At 40.2% G+C, this 18701-nt stretch overlaps 1 protein-coding gene and 1 long non-coding RNA gene across 6 annotated transcripts in view; one reads left to right on the top strand and one right to left on the bottom strand.

Moving 5' to 3' along the window:
- Positions 1-18701, bottom strand: part of RIPOR2 (RHO family interacting cell polarization regulator 2) — a 248951-nt gene that overhangs the window by 131610 nt on the left and 98640 nt on the right. For 4 of the 5 annotated variants that reach the window (XM_071097513.1, XM_071097512.1, XM_071097517.1 and 1 more), the window contains exon 2: positions 4579-4851. The exons of the other annotated variant lie outside the window; for it this stretch is intronic. In XM_071097513.1, coding sequence (XP_070953614.1) covers positions 4579-4851 — 273 coding nt within the window. The remainder of the gene's footprint in view (positions 1-4578; positions 4852-18701) is intronic. 5 annotated transcript variants of the gene reach the window in all.
- On the top strand, positions 2616-17707 carry LOC105482548 (uncharacterized). The gene is made up of 4 exons (XR_987709.3): positions 2616-2750; positions 2913-3038; positions 6957-7164; positions 16857-17707. It is a non-coding gene; the product is annotated as an uncharacterized lncRNA (long non-coding RNA).

Genomic DNA, 18701 nt, shown 5'->3' with positions numbered 1-18701 from the left:
TGAAGTTCCCTTTGAAAGGGAAAAAGTGCTAACTTACTTGGCTTGGAGAAAGGAGGGAGGCTTGGTTCATAAGTGAGTGGCAATTTTTTTCCAAGCAGCTGTTAGTCTCTTTAAGGCAACGGGCAGCTAATGGTTGAGTGGACTTCCTTTTGCCAGTTCATCTCCATCTGGGAGAGTTCCCCTCCTTTGTGGAGGTTGAAACAACTTTCTCAGACACAGTTACCCAGGACAGGAGAAGTATTCTCATGCTCAGCTGCACTGTGTCAGCTCTGGGGGACATTTGAAAATCTGACAAATGATTTGTAATTTCTTGTCATCTTCAAGCATAATCCTAAAAGGCATGCAAGTATCCAGGAAATACAAGAACCTGAGAAATACTTCGCACACTTACTATGAAGTTGGGGTGTTTTATTATTCTAATCTTTTCAGCAGTGCTGAAAATGGAGGCAGGGACGGGTCGCATTTCTAAGGAAAGAAGCAATTGGAGCTTTAACTTGTGCTAAGGAGTAATTTTGGCTTCTAAAATACTCACTGACCACCACCTGGTGAGTCGTTTGTTTCCACAGATGAATTCTGTTCTGTTCTTGAAAGCAGGATAGGAACTTACACTGTGCATGGCCCTTCCTTTTTCCTTTTTTCAATTGTCATCATCATTGTCATCGTCATCATCATTGTCATCATCATCATCAGCAGCAGCAGCATTCTTATAGTCATTACCATTATTACCCATCCAGTTATTTCCACTAACACTGACCAGACTGGCTGTCAAGATCACAGTGACAAAACAGATGAAAGTTGTTTAATTTGATAAGTTTGAAACAACAATGGGAAAAGAGTCTGTAATGCTAACAACTGGTTTTTCAATTCCTTGATAATCAAATGAATAATTTCTCCAGGAAAGATTAAGCCTACTTGATAGTAACCATATTCTAAATGACATGACGATGTTGTTAGGAAAGCAAACTTAAGGCTGTGTGTGTGTGTGTGTGTGTGTGTGTGTGTGTGTGTATGTGAGAGAGAGAGAGAGAGAGAAAAGAAACAGACAGGGAGAGACAGAGAGAGAACAGACATTGGGATTTGTCGTGTGTAGGTGAATGCCTTTTCTTTCTCTCTGTCTCTCTTTCTCGTTCTCTCTCGCTATATGCAACCCTGTTTTAGAACACGAGCAGTTACACACCAATGCTCCGAAGTTCTGTGAACCTTAACATTTCCTTTAACCACAAAAAACAATTGCTGAAACAAACAGGATCTCAGAAAGGCTGTTTAAAAAATGCATTGTGAGCATGACTCATTGACTCATTTTTTTTCTTCCCAGATCTTTTAGTGTCCATATATCTAAATGAATTTATATATACTTTTAAGCAAATGAACCAAAATTCTGAATCTGTGTAACCTCTGGGGGAAAGGGATTTTAAAAATGTGTCACTTGCAAGGAAATGTGGTTGCCCTAATAACAAGCTTCTGGGCATGTTCCTTTTTTTATGTTACAGAAAACTCATTGTACCAAAAGCTTTCTGCTTAGGCATGTTAAGGGAGCTGAAAGCATGCATGAATCCTAGAACAAGCATGAACTTTTATAGGTAGATACATCATTTTGAAGTAAAGACTGGCTAGTATAATGCTTAGAGAATGTGTAATCAGTCCCCTTGTTTCGGATGAAGAATGAGGCTCAAAGAGGGTAAATGACTTGCCCAAGATCCTCCAGCTATACCACAGCAGGGGCAAGGCTACAACTCAGACGCCTAACAACTTGTTCAGTGCTGTGTCTGCCATATTAAACCTCTGAAAAGTTACTTATAAACTGAAGTTCTGTAAATAAGTCCTATTTTGAATTTGAGGTTAACCAGACATGTGAAAAATGGTCACTATTCTATAAACCCATTTTTGTAAATAGACAATAGGGATTAATATGTATTGAGTATTGACCACTATTCTAAAAGCTTTCCCTATCATAGCACTTAAGCCACATACAGCCATATGAGGTTTGGACTCCATTTTATAAGTGAGTAAACTGAGGCACAGAGACATTAGGTAACCTGCTTAAGGTCACAAGTGAATTGGTTGGCAAAGCCCAGACTGTGCAATTCCAGAGCTGAAGCTTTTGACTGTTACCCCACACAGAGCTTGCTTAAAATGAGGCACCAGCTGGACATGCTTTCACATAAATTGCCAAACATGAGCCACGGCTCTGAAAACTGAATAAAAATACAGTGGATGTTGGCCTTGCAATGATTTTCTCTTTAATCTTTAGGGATTAAGTTAAATGAGATAATCAATTTGAAAAGGATAAAGCATACCACATTGAAGTGCAACGCAAATATTATGAATCTACTATGAAGACAGTCTGTACAGCTGATAGATATTACTGTCCCACTTCACCATTGAGGAGACCAAAGTTAGCTTGTATGGGTACCACAAGGCAGAACCAGAATTTGAGTCTGAATCTCGTTTGACTCCCAACTCATCAACCTGCACTACCTCCCTCACTTCCCACCTCAGAGCTACCTGGTTACCTAGCTACCTGGAACCTGGGGACCCCAGCCATTCCACAACAACATGGTTATTGAGGTTACAATAATCACCTTGCAAATGATGAATGCTCAGGAGAGAGAACACACAGGTTCATCCAGCCCTGCTTGGTCTTAACGCTTCCCTTCAGAATGGGGCCACGCGTAATCCAGAGTGCAGGGCATCAGCCTATAGAGGGCGCTCTTAAGCATCATAGCCAGATGTAAAAAAGCAAAATTCCTGTAGGCAAAGAAATGTGGGCTGGGCGTTTTGGAATGCCACTCCTGGAGGGAGGTGTGGGTGAATGATTGCCAATTTTTCCATTCTACGCTTATCTTCACAGTTGTGACCATTTTTCAGATGCTAAAAGGAGTTAGTATCTCAGTACAAATTTTCTCTTTAAGGTGTTTGCTTAAAGAGGAAACATCTATAAGAAGTGAAAGCTGAAGAATGGGGCCTAAGATCAAACTTCAAGGTATTGGCGGCTCTAAATACCTGCCATCAAAGTAACGCAACAGAATGATAATTTGGTAAGCAGCAGTGAAGCTCAGTAGATATTCTTCAAACTGATTTAAGTTGTGATAAAAACCCAACTTATGATTTTAAATATTTCTGTAGCTAGAACAACATAGCAGAAAGACAACATCAAAATATTAACAATGATTACATTCTACATGACTAGATTACAAGGTATTCTTTGTGACACTGTAATTTTTCTTCAACGAACTTGTATTGCTTGGGTAATTACACATACACAAAAACCTTACTACTGCTCCTTTTAAAAAAATTACTGAATGGAGTTTTCAAAAAAATTACTAGACATAGTTTCTTGAGGAAAGTAACCAAATTCATGAGATTCTTGAGTCCAAATTTCCTTTATTTCGGTGGCTCCAAATTCTAGAAAAGCTTTTGCCTATGGCCCAATCTCATAGGCAGCACTTGAACAAAACATCCGTCCATAATTAGATCATCCCTTTAAAATCGCAACCTTTAAGTTAAATTCTAGTGGACAGGTCAAGTCATGGAAGAGCAGTGAGAGGAGAAAAGAAAACTGAGCAGTGCCAATGGGGGTTGGAAGCTACCAGGGCTCCAGTATCCCAACTTGGGAAAAAAGAAAATGGGAAAAGGGAATGGAGGGTTGGAGTGCCAAGTACGTGTGAGAAAGAGTAGGAGAGAAGGACCCAGGCTGGGCATGGTAGCTCACGCCTGTAATCCGAGCACTTTGGGAGACCAAGGAGGGTGGATCACCTGAAGTTAGGAGTTCAAGACCAGCCTGGCCAACGTGGCAAAATCCCGTCTCTACTAAAAATACAAAAATTAGCTGGGCACAGTGGTGGACGCCTATAGTCCCAGCTACTTGGGAGGCTGAGGCAGGAGAATGACTTGAACCCGGGAGACTGAGGCTGCGGTGAGCTGAGATTGCACCACTGCACTCCAGCCTGGGCAACAGAGCAAGACTCTGTCTCAAAAAACAAAAAAAAGAGAGAAGGACCGAGAGAGAGAGAGAGAAGAAAGAAAGAAAGAAAGAAAGAAAGAAAGAAAGAAAGAAAGAAAGAAAGAAAGAAAGAAAGAAAGAAAGGAAGGAAGGAAGGAAGGAAGGAAGGAAGGAAGGAAGGAAGGAAGGAAGAAAGGGAGAGAGAAGTGCAAATCAAAGCAACATGGTACCATGGAAAACCACTCCTGGTCCATTTGTTCAACGTCTACCTTAGCAGCCCTGCTATGCTTAAACCACTGTGACAGGCTTTCCTTAAGGTGTTAGACAAGAGATAGAACAGAAGAGAGACAAGGCAAAAAATTTAGTAATATTTTCCAGCCTAAACTAAACCTTTATTTTAGTAATGTCTTTAAAAAATGTATTTGCAGGAATGACTCAACCCCTTGTCCCACTCCTTGCCTTGTGTATTCCTTCAGTGCCTAAGTTGATATCTGCAGCTACTATCTCACTCAGAATGCTTCGTTTTTATCATTTCAAAATACTCAAGTCCTTGCTCAAGCTGGGCAAAAGCGTCCAGTAGTGTCAAAACAAAGCAAAGCAGGCCAGAGAGGCTCCTGCCAGAAAGATGCATTTACCTTCACCAAAAACATCATCCTCTTCATCGACCAGGAGCTCCTCAGCATCAAAAAACTGCATCTTGGAGAGGACAGGCACGAGAGGCAGCAGGCAGCAGCCCCCGGCAGTCTCAGCAGCCACACTGCCAACGGAGGTGATTTCCTTTCCTTGGGTTGCCCAAGCCCTCTGGAGGGCAGCTTCCGCATCTGCCCTGAAGAAAGCGGTTTCATTCATATGAATAGGCTTCTTGAGCCTTTTGAAGAGTGAATCCCAGGTGGGGGTAATTCTCACCACTGAGGAGAAAGAAATTTTTGAAAGGGGGCTGCAGATCCGGTTGGATGTGAATACAGTTATCACTCAAAGTCTGAATGCAGTGAATTCTATTTCAAAGCAACAACTTTTATAATTCCTTAAAGAGGAAGGTGGGCGCTTAACTTTCTTGCTTATGAATTTGAACACAATGGGTTGTGTTGAAAGAGGGAGTTCACATTTCTCATATCTTGGTTTTGCTTCAATGACAATTTATCTGAAAGTAAAGCAAGCCACTATGTTAAACCAAAACAGGCATTTAGAGGACAGAGCTTTTATTTTGCTCAGTAATCGTTGCATTTTTCTTTCCTTTTTTTTTTTTTTTTTCAAACCTCTTGCATTTAAGGATTGGAAACTTTACAGCATTTAAACCAAATTGAACCATATCTAGGCTTTCTGTGGCTCAATTAAATCTATAGTCAATGAATAGATAACTAGTTTTGGTCAAACATCTTACATTTCACGATATTTATTCAGTTTGATACTTCAGACCGTATCACTAAAGGAGAAAGAAGAAAATGTAACTCAAAAAGCATGTAACTCAAAAAGCAGTCCTCCCAAAGGGATGAGTAATCACTGAGCTTCTACGTGAGCACCATTGGCTGGCGTCACCATATCGAGCTACCCAACGTGTGCCAAATTCTGTATGGCTGCACAAACAAATACACATCTCTCTGAGTAATACTGAGACTTCATTTTGGGGTTTCCCAGACCACTCCATTGTGTTGTAAGATCTCTTAGGTGACCAGAAGCTTAGAAAATGCAAATGGAGATGACAGTGAGGAGCTGTTGGCCCAAGGTGTTTATTTTTGGCACTTTATTTACTGCATGATTTTGAAGATACTCCCAGTGTTACCTTAGAGAAACTGTCCCCTCCTCCTGTAACTGCAACCTTGAAATTGCACCATTTTCTCCCAGAAGAGACTATGGACAACAGGGTTGGAGAAATCCAGCAGTGAGAAGGGATCTGCCCAGAGGAATTCAGGAATCAGACACTGAGGGTTAATTGAGCAGCAACAGTCAGTTCATCCCTGCATTGGTGGCTGCAGCAGTTCCCGAAGACAATGTACAGCTTGGGTCCTGCTGGGATCACCAATTGTTGTCAATCAGGGCTGCAACCATTCTTAGAGGAGAGCTTGGAAATGTCTGGGGTGTTTTGGGTGGCACAATGACTGGGAGTTATTACTGGTATTTAATGTCTTAGCACTCAGGGGCCCAGGGATGTCAACCTTACTGTAATGCATGGAACAGTGGCTCTACAGGAAGAACTGTCCCCTTCCAAATATCAATAATGCCCACCTTGAGACACACTGAGAGGCAGAGAGCTGTAGTTATCCTTTTCTCTAGCTCTCCTTTGCATCTCCCCTTTCTGACCCTTCTACCACCCCACTTGAATGATGTTTCTGGCCAAGGGTTGCACTTAGTTACATAAATTAAATTAATTAAAATGGGCCGAGGTATAGGAAATTTGGATGTGGACTAGAGCTCTCTTTTGTGTGGCTGGGATAAGAGGATGGGTGTCCATTTTGATAATCACTACATTTCTCAACTACTGTCCCATGTCCTTTAATCTCCACAACTTCATGAGGTTGGTGCTATTATCCCATTTTACAGATGAAGCAATGGGGGCTCTGAGAGCTTGAAAAACTTTCCTAAGATCAGGCAGCCAGTGAGTGGCAGATTTGACTAACTCCAGAGCTCACTGTGTTACCTCTTGTCTGGATAACTTTATGGGAGTGACTGCACACAGTCTGGGTCACTGCAGCATCCCCGTGGCTCTTGGGGACCGGCACTACCTCCCTCACCTCCTACCTCAGAACCACCTGGTTACCATGTGAACCTGGGGGCTCTCAGCCATTCCACTTCAAAAAGTTAGCATAATCTCTCTAGGCCTATTTTATTATTTTAAGTGGGTGGAATTGTGTCACCCCTATTGAATTCGTATGTTGAAGTCCTAACCCTCAGTACCTCAGAATGTGACCTTATTTAGAAATAGGGCCATTGAAGATATAATTAGTTAAGATAAACTCATATCATGTTGGAGGAGGATAGGTCCTTAATCCAATATGACTTATTTCCTCTTAAAAAGGAGAGAGGTAGACAAAGACATACAGACAGGGAGGATAGCATGTGAAGATGAAGGCAGAGATCCACAAGCCAAGGAACAACAAAGATTGCCAGTAAACCACCAAGAGCTAGGGGAGAGGTCTACAAGAGATTCTCCCTCACCTCCCTCAGAAGAACCCATCCTGCCAACGCCTTGACCTTGGACTTCTAGCCTCCACAACTGTGATGCAGTAAGTTTCTGTTGCTTAAGCCACCCAGTTTGTGGTAGTTCGTTACAGCAGTCCTAGAAAACTAATACACTTTCTCATTTGGTTTGTTTTGAGGATTAAGTGGGGTAAATTATGTAAAGGAGCTGACACAGCACATGGTACACAGTAAATACCCAGTTACAATTATACACCTAAATCTCTCACAGGGAAGCTTAGGATATTTACCTAATTGAAGCCTCAATGGGGATAGAGAATGAGAAGTCACCATGCTCCATATAAAACCTCAATAACCCTTAGGAAGTTTCCCTCAGTCTCCTCTTCTCCAATTTAGATATCTCAAAAACACAGCTAACCATCTCAAAGAACAAATCACAAATGCCACCATGAACTTCTTGAAAGCACAGAGTATAGAAAACATGGTTCTTGCTCTCCAGAGTTTACAATTACCTTAGAGAGATATGACATACATGCATGATGTGTTAACTATAAAGAAAAACTAATAAATTACAGATGTATGCATCAATATGGATGAGTTTCAAGAACATAATATTGACTTTGAAAAGTCTCAGAAAATTATAAGTAGTATGATTATATTGTTATGAGTGTACAAAATGAGCAAATAAAAAAATGTAAATAATTGCTAACACTTACAGAGTGCCAACAACAGTTCTAAGTGCCTTGATTCACTTAATTCCTATATCAACCCTAAGATATATATATATTTATTATCTCCATTTTAGTTTAAGACCCAAGAGGTGAAGTGATCCTCCTGAGGTCATACATTTGGTAAGTGGTAGAGGTACTGAGATTTGATCCCAGAGTCTAAACTCTTAAACACCAGGTTATACTATCTCTTATCTATGTGAAGTCTAAAAGAATGCTGAGTTTATATACAATTTTAACAAAGGGCAATAAACTGTGAAGAAGTGACTAGACAAAGGAGGCAGAGTAGGGGAATGGGCTCCTAAGAGTGGTGAATTGTGGGAAGGTAACTAGGAATGTATGATAGCTAAGGATTGTTATGCAGACTCATCTCTCATATCAAGAAGAGGACCATGAGACTTAGTCACCCAAGATGGGGAATGAAACACCTTTACAAGTGGAAATTTATAGCACTTAAAGCAGAAAGGAGAAGGGCAGAAGATTCTTTCTCAAAAATAGGTCAAAATAGTACTTATGCTGAAGTAGCATATTTTGGGGGACACATTCTGATCCCCTTCAAATCTATATTAGAAAAGAAAGACTAAAGATAGGGAAATTCAGTGCTTAGTTAAGGGAGATGTAGGTCACAGAGAGTAGTTTTCACTAAGAAATGAGGAGTAAGTCTGGAACGACAATGAAAGAATCTTGCTTTTCAGTGATTGAGGCTAACAGCTCCAATAATTGGATGTGGGGAAGAGAACAAAAGTATAGATGAACCAGTATAAGGCAACCACTTTGATTAAATGCTGATTTGTGACAACCTGTGCTAAATTTAACAAAAGAATTTCATCGAGATCATAAACACAGGAACACAGCAAAGCTTTTATACTCCAAACAGTTGGTGCCCACTTTATGCCTACTAGGTCTATGAATTACAGTGATATGAAAGGTCTGGTCCTTGCTTTGTGGAACTTTACTCACTCATTCATGTGTTCATTCATTTGGAGAATAATAATGAATACCTACTATATTTCAGGTACAGTGTGAAATATTTAAGTAAATATATAAGTGACAAGGCACGTGTTGTGTTGAACACATGAAAATCAATATAGTATTATTGAGTTATGAGAATTGAGGCTACAATAATCAATGATTTATTTATTAAAATATTTCTGCATAGTTTGCTGTTTTTAAAAAAAATACCATCTGTGAAGCATGTACAGGAGGAAGACATGCTAGTGGAAAAATTTCATCATCCAACGTGGGCTTTTATTCCAATGGAAGAGCCTCACAGTCTTCTCTCTGTGCTTCTGGAGAATTTCCCACTTCCTTCAGAAAGTGTTTTAAAATACTTAATTTTCATATATACAAACTTCCGAACAGGGAGAAAAATCTGAAGCAATTAGGAGCAAAATGTTCGAAACAGAAAGGAGAACAAAGTAGGAGAGAGGAATTGAAACTGTGAGGAGTGGTAGGAATCAGGAAAGAAAAAGGTGAAAAAAACCACAGAGTCAGAAATAATCTTATCTTTGGGTAATTTTGCCAGTAAAGATGCACCTAAAAATTTGTTTAACTGTAAAATGCCACGTCTAAAGAGCTGGGACAAAAGGAACATGATTTTTTTTTTTTGAAACAGAGTCTGGCTCTGTTGCTCAGGCTGGTGTGCAGGGGCTCGACCTTGGCTCACTGCAACCTCCACCTCCTGGGTTCAAGTGGTTCTCCTGCCTCAGTCTCCTGAGTAGAGTAGCTGGGACTACAGGTATGTGCCACCATGCCCAGCTAATTGTTTTTGTACTTTTAGTAGAGACGGGGTTTCACTATGTTGGTCAGGCAGGTTTTGAACTTCTGACCTCAAGTGATCTGCCCGCCTCGGCCTCCCAAAGTGCTGGGATTACAGGCATGAGCCACTGCACCTGGCTGGAACATGCTTTTTAATAGTATTCCTGTTTTCATGTTGCACAGAGGAGGTACCAATCTCATGGGTACAATCTCATGAGTGTTGTCTCATGGGGAAAACCCTCCCAGAGCCTTTGGAAGTCTTCCTGCCTGCCTCCCCCAGTTTCAGGCGCATCATTAGGCTGCAGGAGCCACACTTAGAGTCACTTACGGAAGGTGCTGGGGAAGCCTGACCAAAGTCCAGGACAGTTTCCTTCAATGGCACTAAATATAAATGAGGGTAATTGCCCACTGAAGGAATCCATTACTTCCACTTATGAAAGAAGGATAAGAACCCAGTAAACAAGAGTCCTATGGCAAGACTCACATTGGGTATGGTTGGTAAGGTCATAACTGTGGGTTAAGGGTATGATTGCTGGGAGTGGTTAGCTTGCAACTAGAAACAGAAAAAAAAAAAAAAAGAAAAGCATATAAAGGCACTGGTTCTGGGATTTGACAGGGCTGAGTTACAATCTTGGCTTTGTTACTATTTAGCTCTTTGACTAGAGTTAATAATTTCACTTTGAATTGGTAAAATGGAATAATAATAATCAATTGCTTAGTTAAGTGATAGTTCAGCCCTTTCCCACTAAGTTGCCCCTAATTAAAATATAATCTACATTAGCACATTGTGTTATCAATGCAAACACAATTTCAAGACCCAGTCCCTAGTCCCTGACCTTACCCTCTGTCTCAACCAGAATGTAATCACAAAGCCTCTCCAATAAAGAAATCCTGTAACTGCTACTGATAATAAAATTTACCTCTCAGGGTTTGGCAACATTAATTGAGATGGGAATCCTTTTCTATGGTTCTACCATTGACTTTAAAAGCATTTTCAGCGATCACTGTACAGTCTGCCTCTCCTCCCCTTTTTTTAACCTCAAGACAAATTTCTTGGTGTGGGAGCTACAGAAAGTGACAGAAGGGGTGGAGAAAAGATACACAGGAAAGTAAACTTTAAGAAGGTAGAAACAGTCTTCCATGTCTGTGAGAGATGTGGGGAGAGTTTAAGGAGAATTACAATTCTCCCTCCCAGAATGTGACCCCAGACCCAAGACAGCCAAAGAAGGCCAGATGAGAAGGTATAACTTTCTCAACTTTTAAAGAAAGGCATGCATTTCGTGCACCTTAAATCTTATGATGAAAGATTGCTTGATAGCACATAAGTCACTGGGTGGCAAAATAAGAGACAATATAAAATATTGTTACTGAAAAAATGAATTTTATTTAATGACTAGTACTTGATCCTTTGGTAAATCACAAACTTTCTAGTTATTTGTTTTCAAGGAACTGAAACCACTCTTACCGAGTTAATACTATGAGATCAATAAACATATTTTTAAATAATAATTTATTACATGATATTTGACATATGATTGACAAAATATTAAAAGAGTTAGATTGGATATTTGAGAAAATGGTGACATAAAGATCTTTAAAAAGATTTTCCTCCATAAAAGCAATAAGAAACTGGGAAAATGGTCAGTATCTACTTTTTCAGAAGGTTGGAAATTAACCAAATGCTGACAGCAATCCAGGGAACATTTATTTAAGAAAAATGGCTGAATTTCAATAGAACAATGAGTTTTATGGCATTTTAACTTACCTACTTCCACACACTTCACCTTATCTCTGTGGTAGCCTTGAAAATCAGCAGTCTGCAATCACAGTGAAAATCAACAGCCTGGCAGCTATTGGAGTGGTTGCAGAATGGAGATAAACCTTCTTCAAAGTCCCATTCCCCCAAAATTGTCACTATTTGACCTGTCTGGTGGTTCTCTGGATGACCTCACTCAGAAGGCTGTTTTTATTTAACCTGATTTAGAGTTGCCAAGTGTGAACAGTCTTTTCCTTGGGGTGTTTGTTGAAAATAATCACAGGCAAATAGTCAATACTGCAGCTGCCTGAGGCAGTGGATAAGAGTTGGGGGCAAATAATAGGCTAACCAAAAAGCTTAAAAGAAAAAGCTTGGGAATAAGATGCCCATAGGAGATTTAGAAAAGCTCCCACAGATTCCTGGGAATCTAGAAGGCTAAGCCTATATAGGGCTATGTGCATAACCACAGCTCTGTATATGCTCAGAAAATACTTGGCAAGGCCCTGAGGTCTGACCACTGGCTAACCTTAAGGCTCTGCAGAAGCAGGAAGTAAAGGCTAAGGCAGAGTTGTAAAGTGCTTAACTGAGCATTGAAAGTGTGTCCTAGTATGCATATAGAACCCCTTGGCAAAGATTGCAAGATTTATTGGTCCCAGGTATCTAAAGAAATTTCTGTTCAATCATTAGTGTACCACTAAGCTAATCAAGCAGGGATTTCAGTGGACACACATGACAAACAAAATAGGCTTTACAGAACTATCTCAGAAAAGTCACTAAACAAAAAACAAGAACAGCAACAAAAACCTTGGGGGAGTAGGGAGAATCTGATTTCCAGAGTTTCCATATAATTTTAAATGTCCAGTTTTTAGCAAAAAATTATGAAGCATGCAAAGAAGCCGGAAAGTATGGTCTATATACAGGAAAAATAAACAATATGAATTCCCTAAAGAAGCCCAGAAGATGTTGGCTGCAAACTTCCCAGATTTGATGAAGAAGATTAATCTATAAATCTAAGAATCTCAATGAATTTCAAGTAGGATAAACTCAAAGAAATTCACAACTAGAAACATCATAATCAAACAGTGGAAAGTCAAAAACAAAGAGAATCTCATCCAAACAAAAGTGACTCACCACATACAAGGGATCTTCAATAAGACTAAAAAGTGATTTCTCATTTGAAGCAATAGAGGGCAAAGGGATGAAAAAAAGTCGGTTAATGGGCACAAAAATAGTTATATAGAAGGAATATGTTCTAGTGTTTGACAGTACAGTAGGGAAATTATAGTTGACAGTAATTTATTATATATTTTAAAATAGCTAGAAAAGAATAATTGTAATGTTCCCAGCACAAAGAAAAGATACATGTTTGAAGTGATGGATACCCCAGTTACTCTGATTTGTATACATTCCACACATGTATCAAAATATCACATGTACCCCCAAAATATATACAATTACCATATATCAATTTTAAAAATGAAAGAAACCAGAGAAGGCAGAAGAAAGTGGACAGCATATATTAAGTCTTGAAAGTAAAAAACAAAAACAAACAAAAACAAAAAACTCAACTAAGAATTATATACCCAGTAAAACTATCCTTCGAGAATGAAGGAGAAATAAATACATTTCCAGATATACAAAAGCTGAGGAAGTGTATTACTAGTGATTTGACTTGTAAGAAATGCTAAAGACAGTCCTTTAGGTTGACATAAAAGACACTGGACAGTAACTTAAAGCCATAAGAAAAAATAGAGAGCACTGGTAGAAGTAACTGCATAAGTAAACATAAAAGACAGTACAAAGGTATTTCTTGTTTGTAAATCTTTTCCCTCATCTGATTTAAAAGACAACTGCATAAAACAACAATTATACATTTGTGTTGATGGGCATATAATACATAAAGGTGTAATTTGTATGACAATAACAGCACAAAGAAGAGGGAAATGAGTGGAGCGATGGAGGATAAAGGTTTTTATATTCTCTTGAAATTAAGGTGGTATTAATTTAAACTAGATTGCTATAAATTAAGATGTTAATTGTAATCCCCAAGGCAATCACTAAGAAAATAAATAAAAAGTATAGTAAAAGAACCAAAAGAAAAATTAAAATTATAAACTAGAAAAATATCAATTTAACACAAATAATTCAGTGATACCTCTATAAAAAAATTCTTTTATTCTCATTAACTTTCTTATGTGAACTTGGCTTATTAGTGCTTACACCTATATAAATAAAATATAAGATTATTTTTACAAACTCCTGTCTCACTGTAGCAAAAGTAATATTCATCCATGGATAAATGAACTCATTGAAAGAAAGTCAACCTTATTCATCTCATTAAGAGATACATTTCTTTTTTTTTGTTTTGTTTTTGTTTTTTGTTTTTTTTTGAAACGGAGTCTTGCTGTGTCACCCAGGCTGGAGTGCAGTGGCGCGATCTCGGCTCACTGCAAGCTCCGCCTCCCGGGTTCACACCATTCTCCTGCCTCAGCCTCCTGAGTAGCTGGGACTACAGGCGCCCACCGCCACGCCTGGCTAAATTTTTTTTGCATTTTTAGTAGAGACGAGGTTTCACCGTGTTAGCCAGGATGGTCTCGATCTCCTGACCTCGTGATCCACCCGTCTCGGCCTCCAAAAGTGTTGGGATTACAGGCGTGAGCCACCGTGCCCAGCCAAGAGATACATTTCTAATAAAATTTTGATTTCATGCTAGAAGATGATATTTATTTATTTATTTATTTTTAATTAATTTTTTTTTGAGACAGAGTCTCACTCTGTTGCCCAGGCTGGAGTGCAGTGGCATAATCTCAGCTCACTGCACTCCAGCCCTGGGTTCAAGCAATTCTCCTGCCTCAGCCTCCCAAGTAGCTGGGATTACAGGTGCCCACCACCACGCCTGGTTAACTTTTATATTTTTAGTAGACACAAGGTTTCACCATGTTGGCCAGGCTGGTCTCAAACTCTTGACCTCAGGCCATCCACCTGCCTCAGCCTCCCAAAGTGCTGGGATTACAGGTGTGAGCCAACCATCTCATTTTTAAAGCCCAAAGTAGATTCTGAAAAAGTACATACCCTCACACATTGGAAACCTTTTATCCTATAATCCCAGCTACTCAGGAGGCTACTTCCCTGCAGGAAGTAGGCCTCGCAGTGCCATCCCTTTGCACATACTAGCTTTGTGGGCTGTGACCCAGTCTCTCCTGACCTGTTTCTTTTTGGCCTCTGAATTTCTTGTCCTCAAAGAAAGAATAAAACAAGGTTTTCGAATTCAGGACTTGTTAAGTTGATTTTGGCCAAGTGTTTTTGAAAATTCTTCCTGGTGTGGCTTCTCTTCAGTATATGTGTTTCAGTGACCTCTGACTATACAGAAGACAGAGAAACAATTTGGAGAAAGAGATCTTTTGAAGTCTATGTGACGGAAAGAAAAAAGAATGAAAAAAGGAGGAAGAAAGAGAAAACATGAAGGAGGAGCAGAATATTCTTCTTTTGGAAGGAAAATACTTCCAGATTGTGTCTGTTTTTTTTTTAAAGATTCCGTGGGAGGATATCCAGAGACACTCGTTGATTTAAAACTTCAGCCTTCCCTCCCACAAATTCGGCTCTGGGTGCCTATCAATGCTACAGGACAGACGTAGGCCCAAATAAGGCTGAAACACACCTAAACTCTCCGTCTCGGGTTTTGGGCTCACCTTAGATGAGCTCCAACTCTGCTCTGTCAGGCATCCAGGAAGAACTACATGCATTTGGGTCAATTTGGATGGAGGAAATGAAGAATTATAGAGTAAAAAATCACCATTCCTCTTTTCTGTACTGGCAGGCTCAACCCTGAATGCACCTTCCTACTTTAATGTCTGAAATGTATTAATAAATTACAATAAAGAATGGAACAGTGAAAACAAAACCCCAAATAAAAGAAAAGAAAATGTGTCCTGTGGACCGAATTATGGAATAGTCCTGCTCAGGAGGGAGAAAAGTGCCATGTTTTCCTGACCTGGGACTGGTGGAGAAAGAAGATGGTGCAATTCTCCTCTGATTCGTTACAGTTTAATCAGCAGCCTTGATCTTCAAAAAGGGGCTCTACCTTTTCTTCTCTTTCAAATAAAGAAGGAGGGGGAGGAGAAGGGAAAAAGTAGGGGGAAGGGGAGGGGAAGGAAAGGAGTAGGGGAAGGGGAAGGAAAGCAGCAGTGAAGGAAGAGAAGGAAAGAAAGAAAAAAGAAAAAAATGAGGTATTGCCTCAACTTTTAATTTATAAGTTAAATTTATAAGTTACATAATTTATAAGTTAAATCTCGCATGTCTTGATGGCTCATCTAGTTCAATTAGGCCTTCAAATACTATATCCCCTATTATAGAAGAACTCACTTTCCATGACCACGCTCTTACAATTATTTTCCTAATTAGTTCCCTGGTCCTATACATTATTTTCCTAACACTCACAACAAAATTAACTCATACTAGCATCAAAGATACCCAAGAAATTGAGACTGTCTGAACTATTTTACCTGCCATTATCTTAATGTTAATTGCCCTCCTATCCTTACATGTTCTGTACATAACAGATGAGGTTAACAACCCTTCTCTCACTGTCAAAGCAATTGGCCACCAATGATATTGAAGCAATGAATATAGAGACTGTGAAGAATTAGGCTTCAATTCTTACATAGTCCCAACAGTAGGCTTAAAGCCAGGAGAACTTTGACTCGTCGATGTTGATAACCGAACAGTTCTCCCAATAGAGATCCCCATTTGTATATTAATCTCATCCGAAGACTTCCTGCACTCATGAACTATCCCCTCATTGGGCCTCAAAACAGATGCAATCCCCAGAATAGCCGACTATGAAGAGAACCTCTGAGCATTAAGATGATGAGCCCAGATTCCTCTCCTTCACTGCTCTGTCTGTCTCAGATGATTGCTCATGGGAGTTGTTAGTTATTAATCACTCTGCTATTTCTTTCTCTTTCTTTTTTTTGAGATAGAATTTTGCTCTTGTTGCCCAGGCTGGAGTGCAATGGCACAATCTTGGCTTACCGCAACCTCCGCCTCCTAGGTTCAAGAGATTCTCCTGCCTCAGCCTTCCGAGTAGCTGGGATTACCGGCATGAGCCACCACATCCAGCTAATTTTGTATTTTTAGTAGAGATGGGATTTCTACATGTTGGTCAGGCTGGTCTCAAACTCTGGACCTCAGGTGATCCACCCACCTCGGCCTCCCAAAGTGCGGAGATTACAGGCGCGAGCCACCACGCCCAGCCACTCTGCTATTTCAAACATTTTTTTGCCTTTTAAATGTCAGTTCAGGTTGACCACAGGGAAACTTTGTTATGACCAATTGGTCAAGCTTCTGAGGTGCTGGTGCTGACCTCGGCCCCTTTTCCTGCTCTCTCCATCCTTCTCCCTCTTGTCCCTGTTCCCTGACTTCTCTTCAGCAGAGAGGTGTCAAAAACAATCCAGGGCTCATTTCATCTCTGTACATCCATGTCATGCTCTCCTCAACTCTTCAAAATAATACCTTTTTCTCCCCCCACTTTTCTTAGAACCATGTCTGGTGTGACAACAATTTGAAAAGCGCCACCCATCCTCTCTGAGACCACAAACAGCACCAGAGGCAGTGAACCAAGACTTACAAACAAGGGTGTAGACCAAAGAACACGCGGGGCCAGAGGAGGAGAAAGCAAGAAGATAGAAGCACCATAGTTTGAAGAGGGAGGGGAGCAGAAAGCCGCTAGCTCTATAAAAAACAAGAAGCAAAACCCAGAACTCAAACCTCATGAAAGTATCACGAGGTTGAAGCCTTTAAGAGGTGTTTTTACAGCAGATTTTAGAGACTTCTCACCTTACCAACGGTTATAAACCCGAATCCTTGCAAAGTCAGCAGTAGAGTCATTAGATTGCTCCCCGTCTACGCATATGAAGGGTATCAGGGCTTTCCAGGACTTTAGGGTCAGGTTTTGTGAAATAGGTAGGTTGGGCCAACTTTCTGGGGGCTCTAAGCAACCTTGGAGAAAACGGGCAGGAGTAAATAAAGGTATGCCAGTGTGCTTTTTCCAGGGGGGACTTGGCAAGTGCCAAAAACAGTATAAATATTAGATTCCCATCTTCTAATATGGAAATCGGTGGTGGCGATGGGGCGAAGGGCTCACTAGCCACCCTGAGGCGAAGAAGCAGCCCCTCAGAGATCCGAAGCTGGTTAGCAAGAGTTCACCAGGGCCTAGCTCCTTGTCCCTCAGGGAAAGCCCCTGGGTGCCACAGCCCACCCCCTGGAAAGGGCAAACCCTGGAGAAATGTTAGAATTCTGGGTGAATTATTTTCTTACGAGATTTCACCCAAAGTTTTAACAAAGTACCAAATAGGAGAGTTGTTAAGTATTGTGAGTGAGTGAGGTGGAGGAAGCAGAGCGGGGAAGGGGTGGCTCCTCTCTCACTATATTCACTGCTTATCCTAGAGATGACCTAATGTCAAAAACATTGCAAATGCAACCAGCTGCCTGTTGCATCCACGTAGTTCAGTTGTTGCTATTTACAGGGCAGTAAAAATACCTGGTGCTACTATGAACCAGGGTGCTGAGTATCCAGTATTCCTGGAAGAGCACCTAGTAGTGTTTCTTTCATTGGATGGTATCTAATTAAAACTTTATGCAAAAGTAATAAGGTATTGCTGATTATAGGTATTATCTGATAATAATTATTATCAGATAATATATTATAAAAATATATTGTTATCTGATAATAATAATCCTGTCAAGTACTTGTTTGGGCCAGATTACTCTGTGAAGGCAGAAAGTTGGCAATGCTTATCTTAAATGGAAGATTCTTTCTCTTTTCTTCCTCCCTCACTCCCTCCTATTCAACAATCTTTTCTTCATCCTGGGAAAAATGTGGGTTCTGCATTCACTCTTGCACAATCCTGGAATCTCATGGCTTAGCTTATGATGACAACATTAATGTCAATAAAGGCACATTTTCCCTAAGACACTTGGGAGTATGTGTGGCTTATCCTTCTATTTTCCCCACGAAGTAAAAGGCAGTTCAGTGTGTCTTTCCTCACTTTACTGATGTAGAGATTAAGGACAAAGAATCTAGACAAATGGGCAGTAGGGGACATGAAACATGGCAGGGTCACCAGAGCAAGTCAAAACACTTTCGAAGAGCCAGTGAGTCAAACCTGTGGAAACCCATGCCAGAAAGTTCTTACAGGGATGACTGAACTGTTCCATCTAAACAAAAGGAAAATATATTCATTTCAACAAGCCCTAAAGTGCAGTTATCTAACAGGCGAGGTGGATGGTGTTGGGTGCATAGGGTTTGCTGCGTTAGTGCTGATTTCTCAAATCTTTTATTTTCTGTGTTGACCTCTGCAGTCCCATAGAACACAGTCCAGGC

This window comes from Macaca nemestrina, chromosome 5 (genome assembly GCF_043159975.1).
Source record: "Macaca nemestrina isolate mMacNem1 chromosome 5, mMacNem.hap1, whole genome shotgun sequence".
NCBI classification, from domain to species: domain Eukaryota; kingdom Metazoa; phylum Chordata; class Mammalia; order Primates; family Cercopithecidae; genus Macaca; species Macaca nemestrina.
This window is presented reverse-complemented; position numbering and strand designations above follow the sequence as displayed.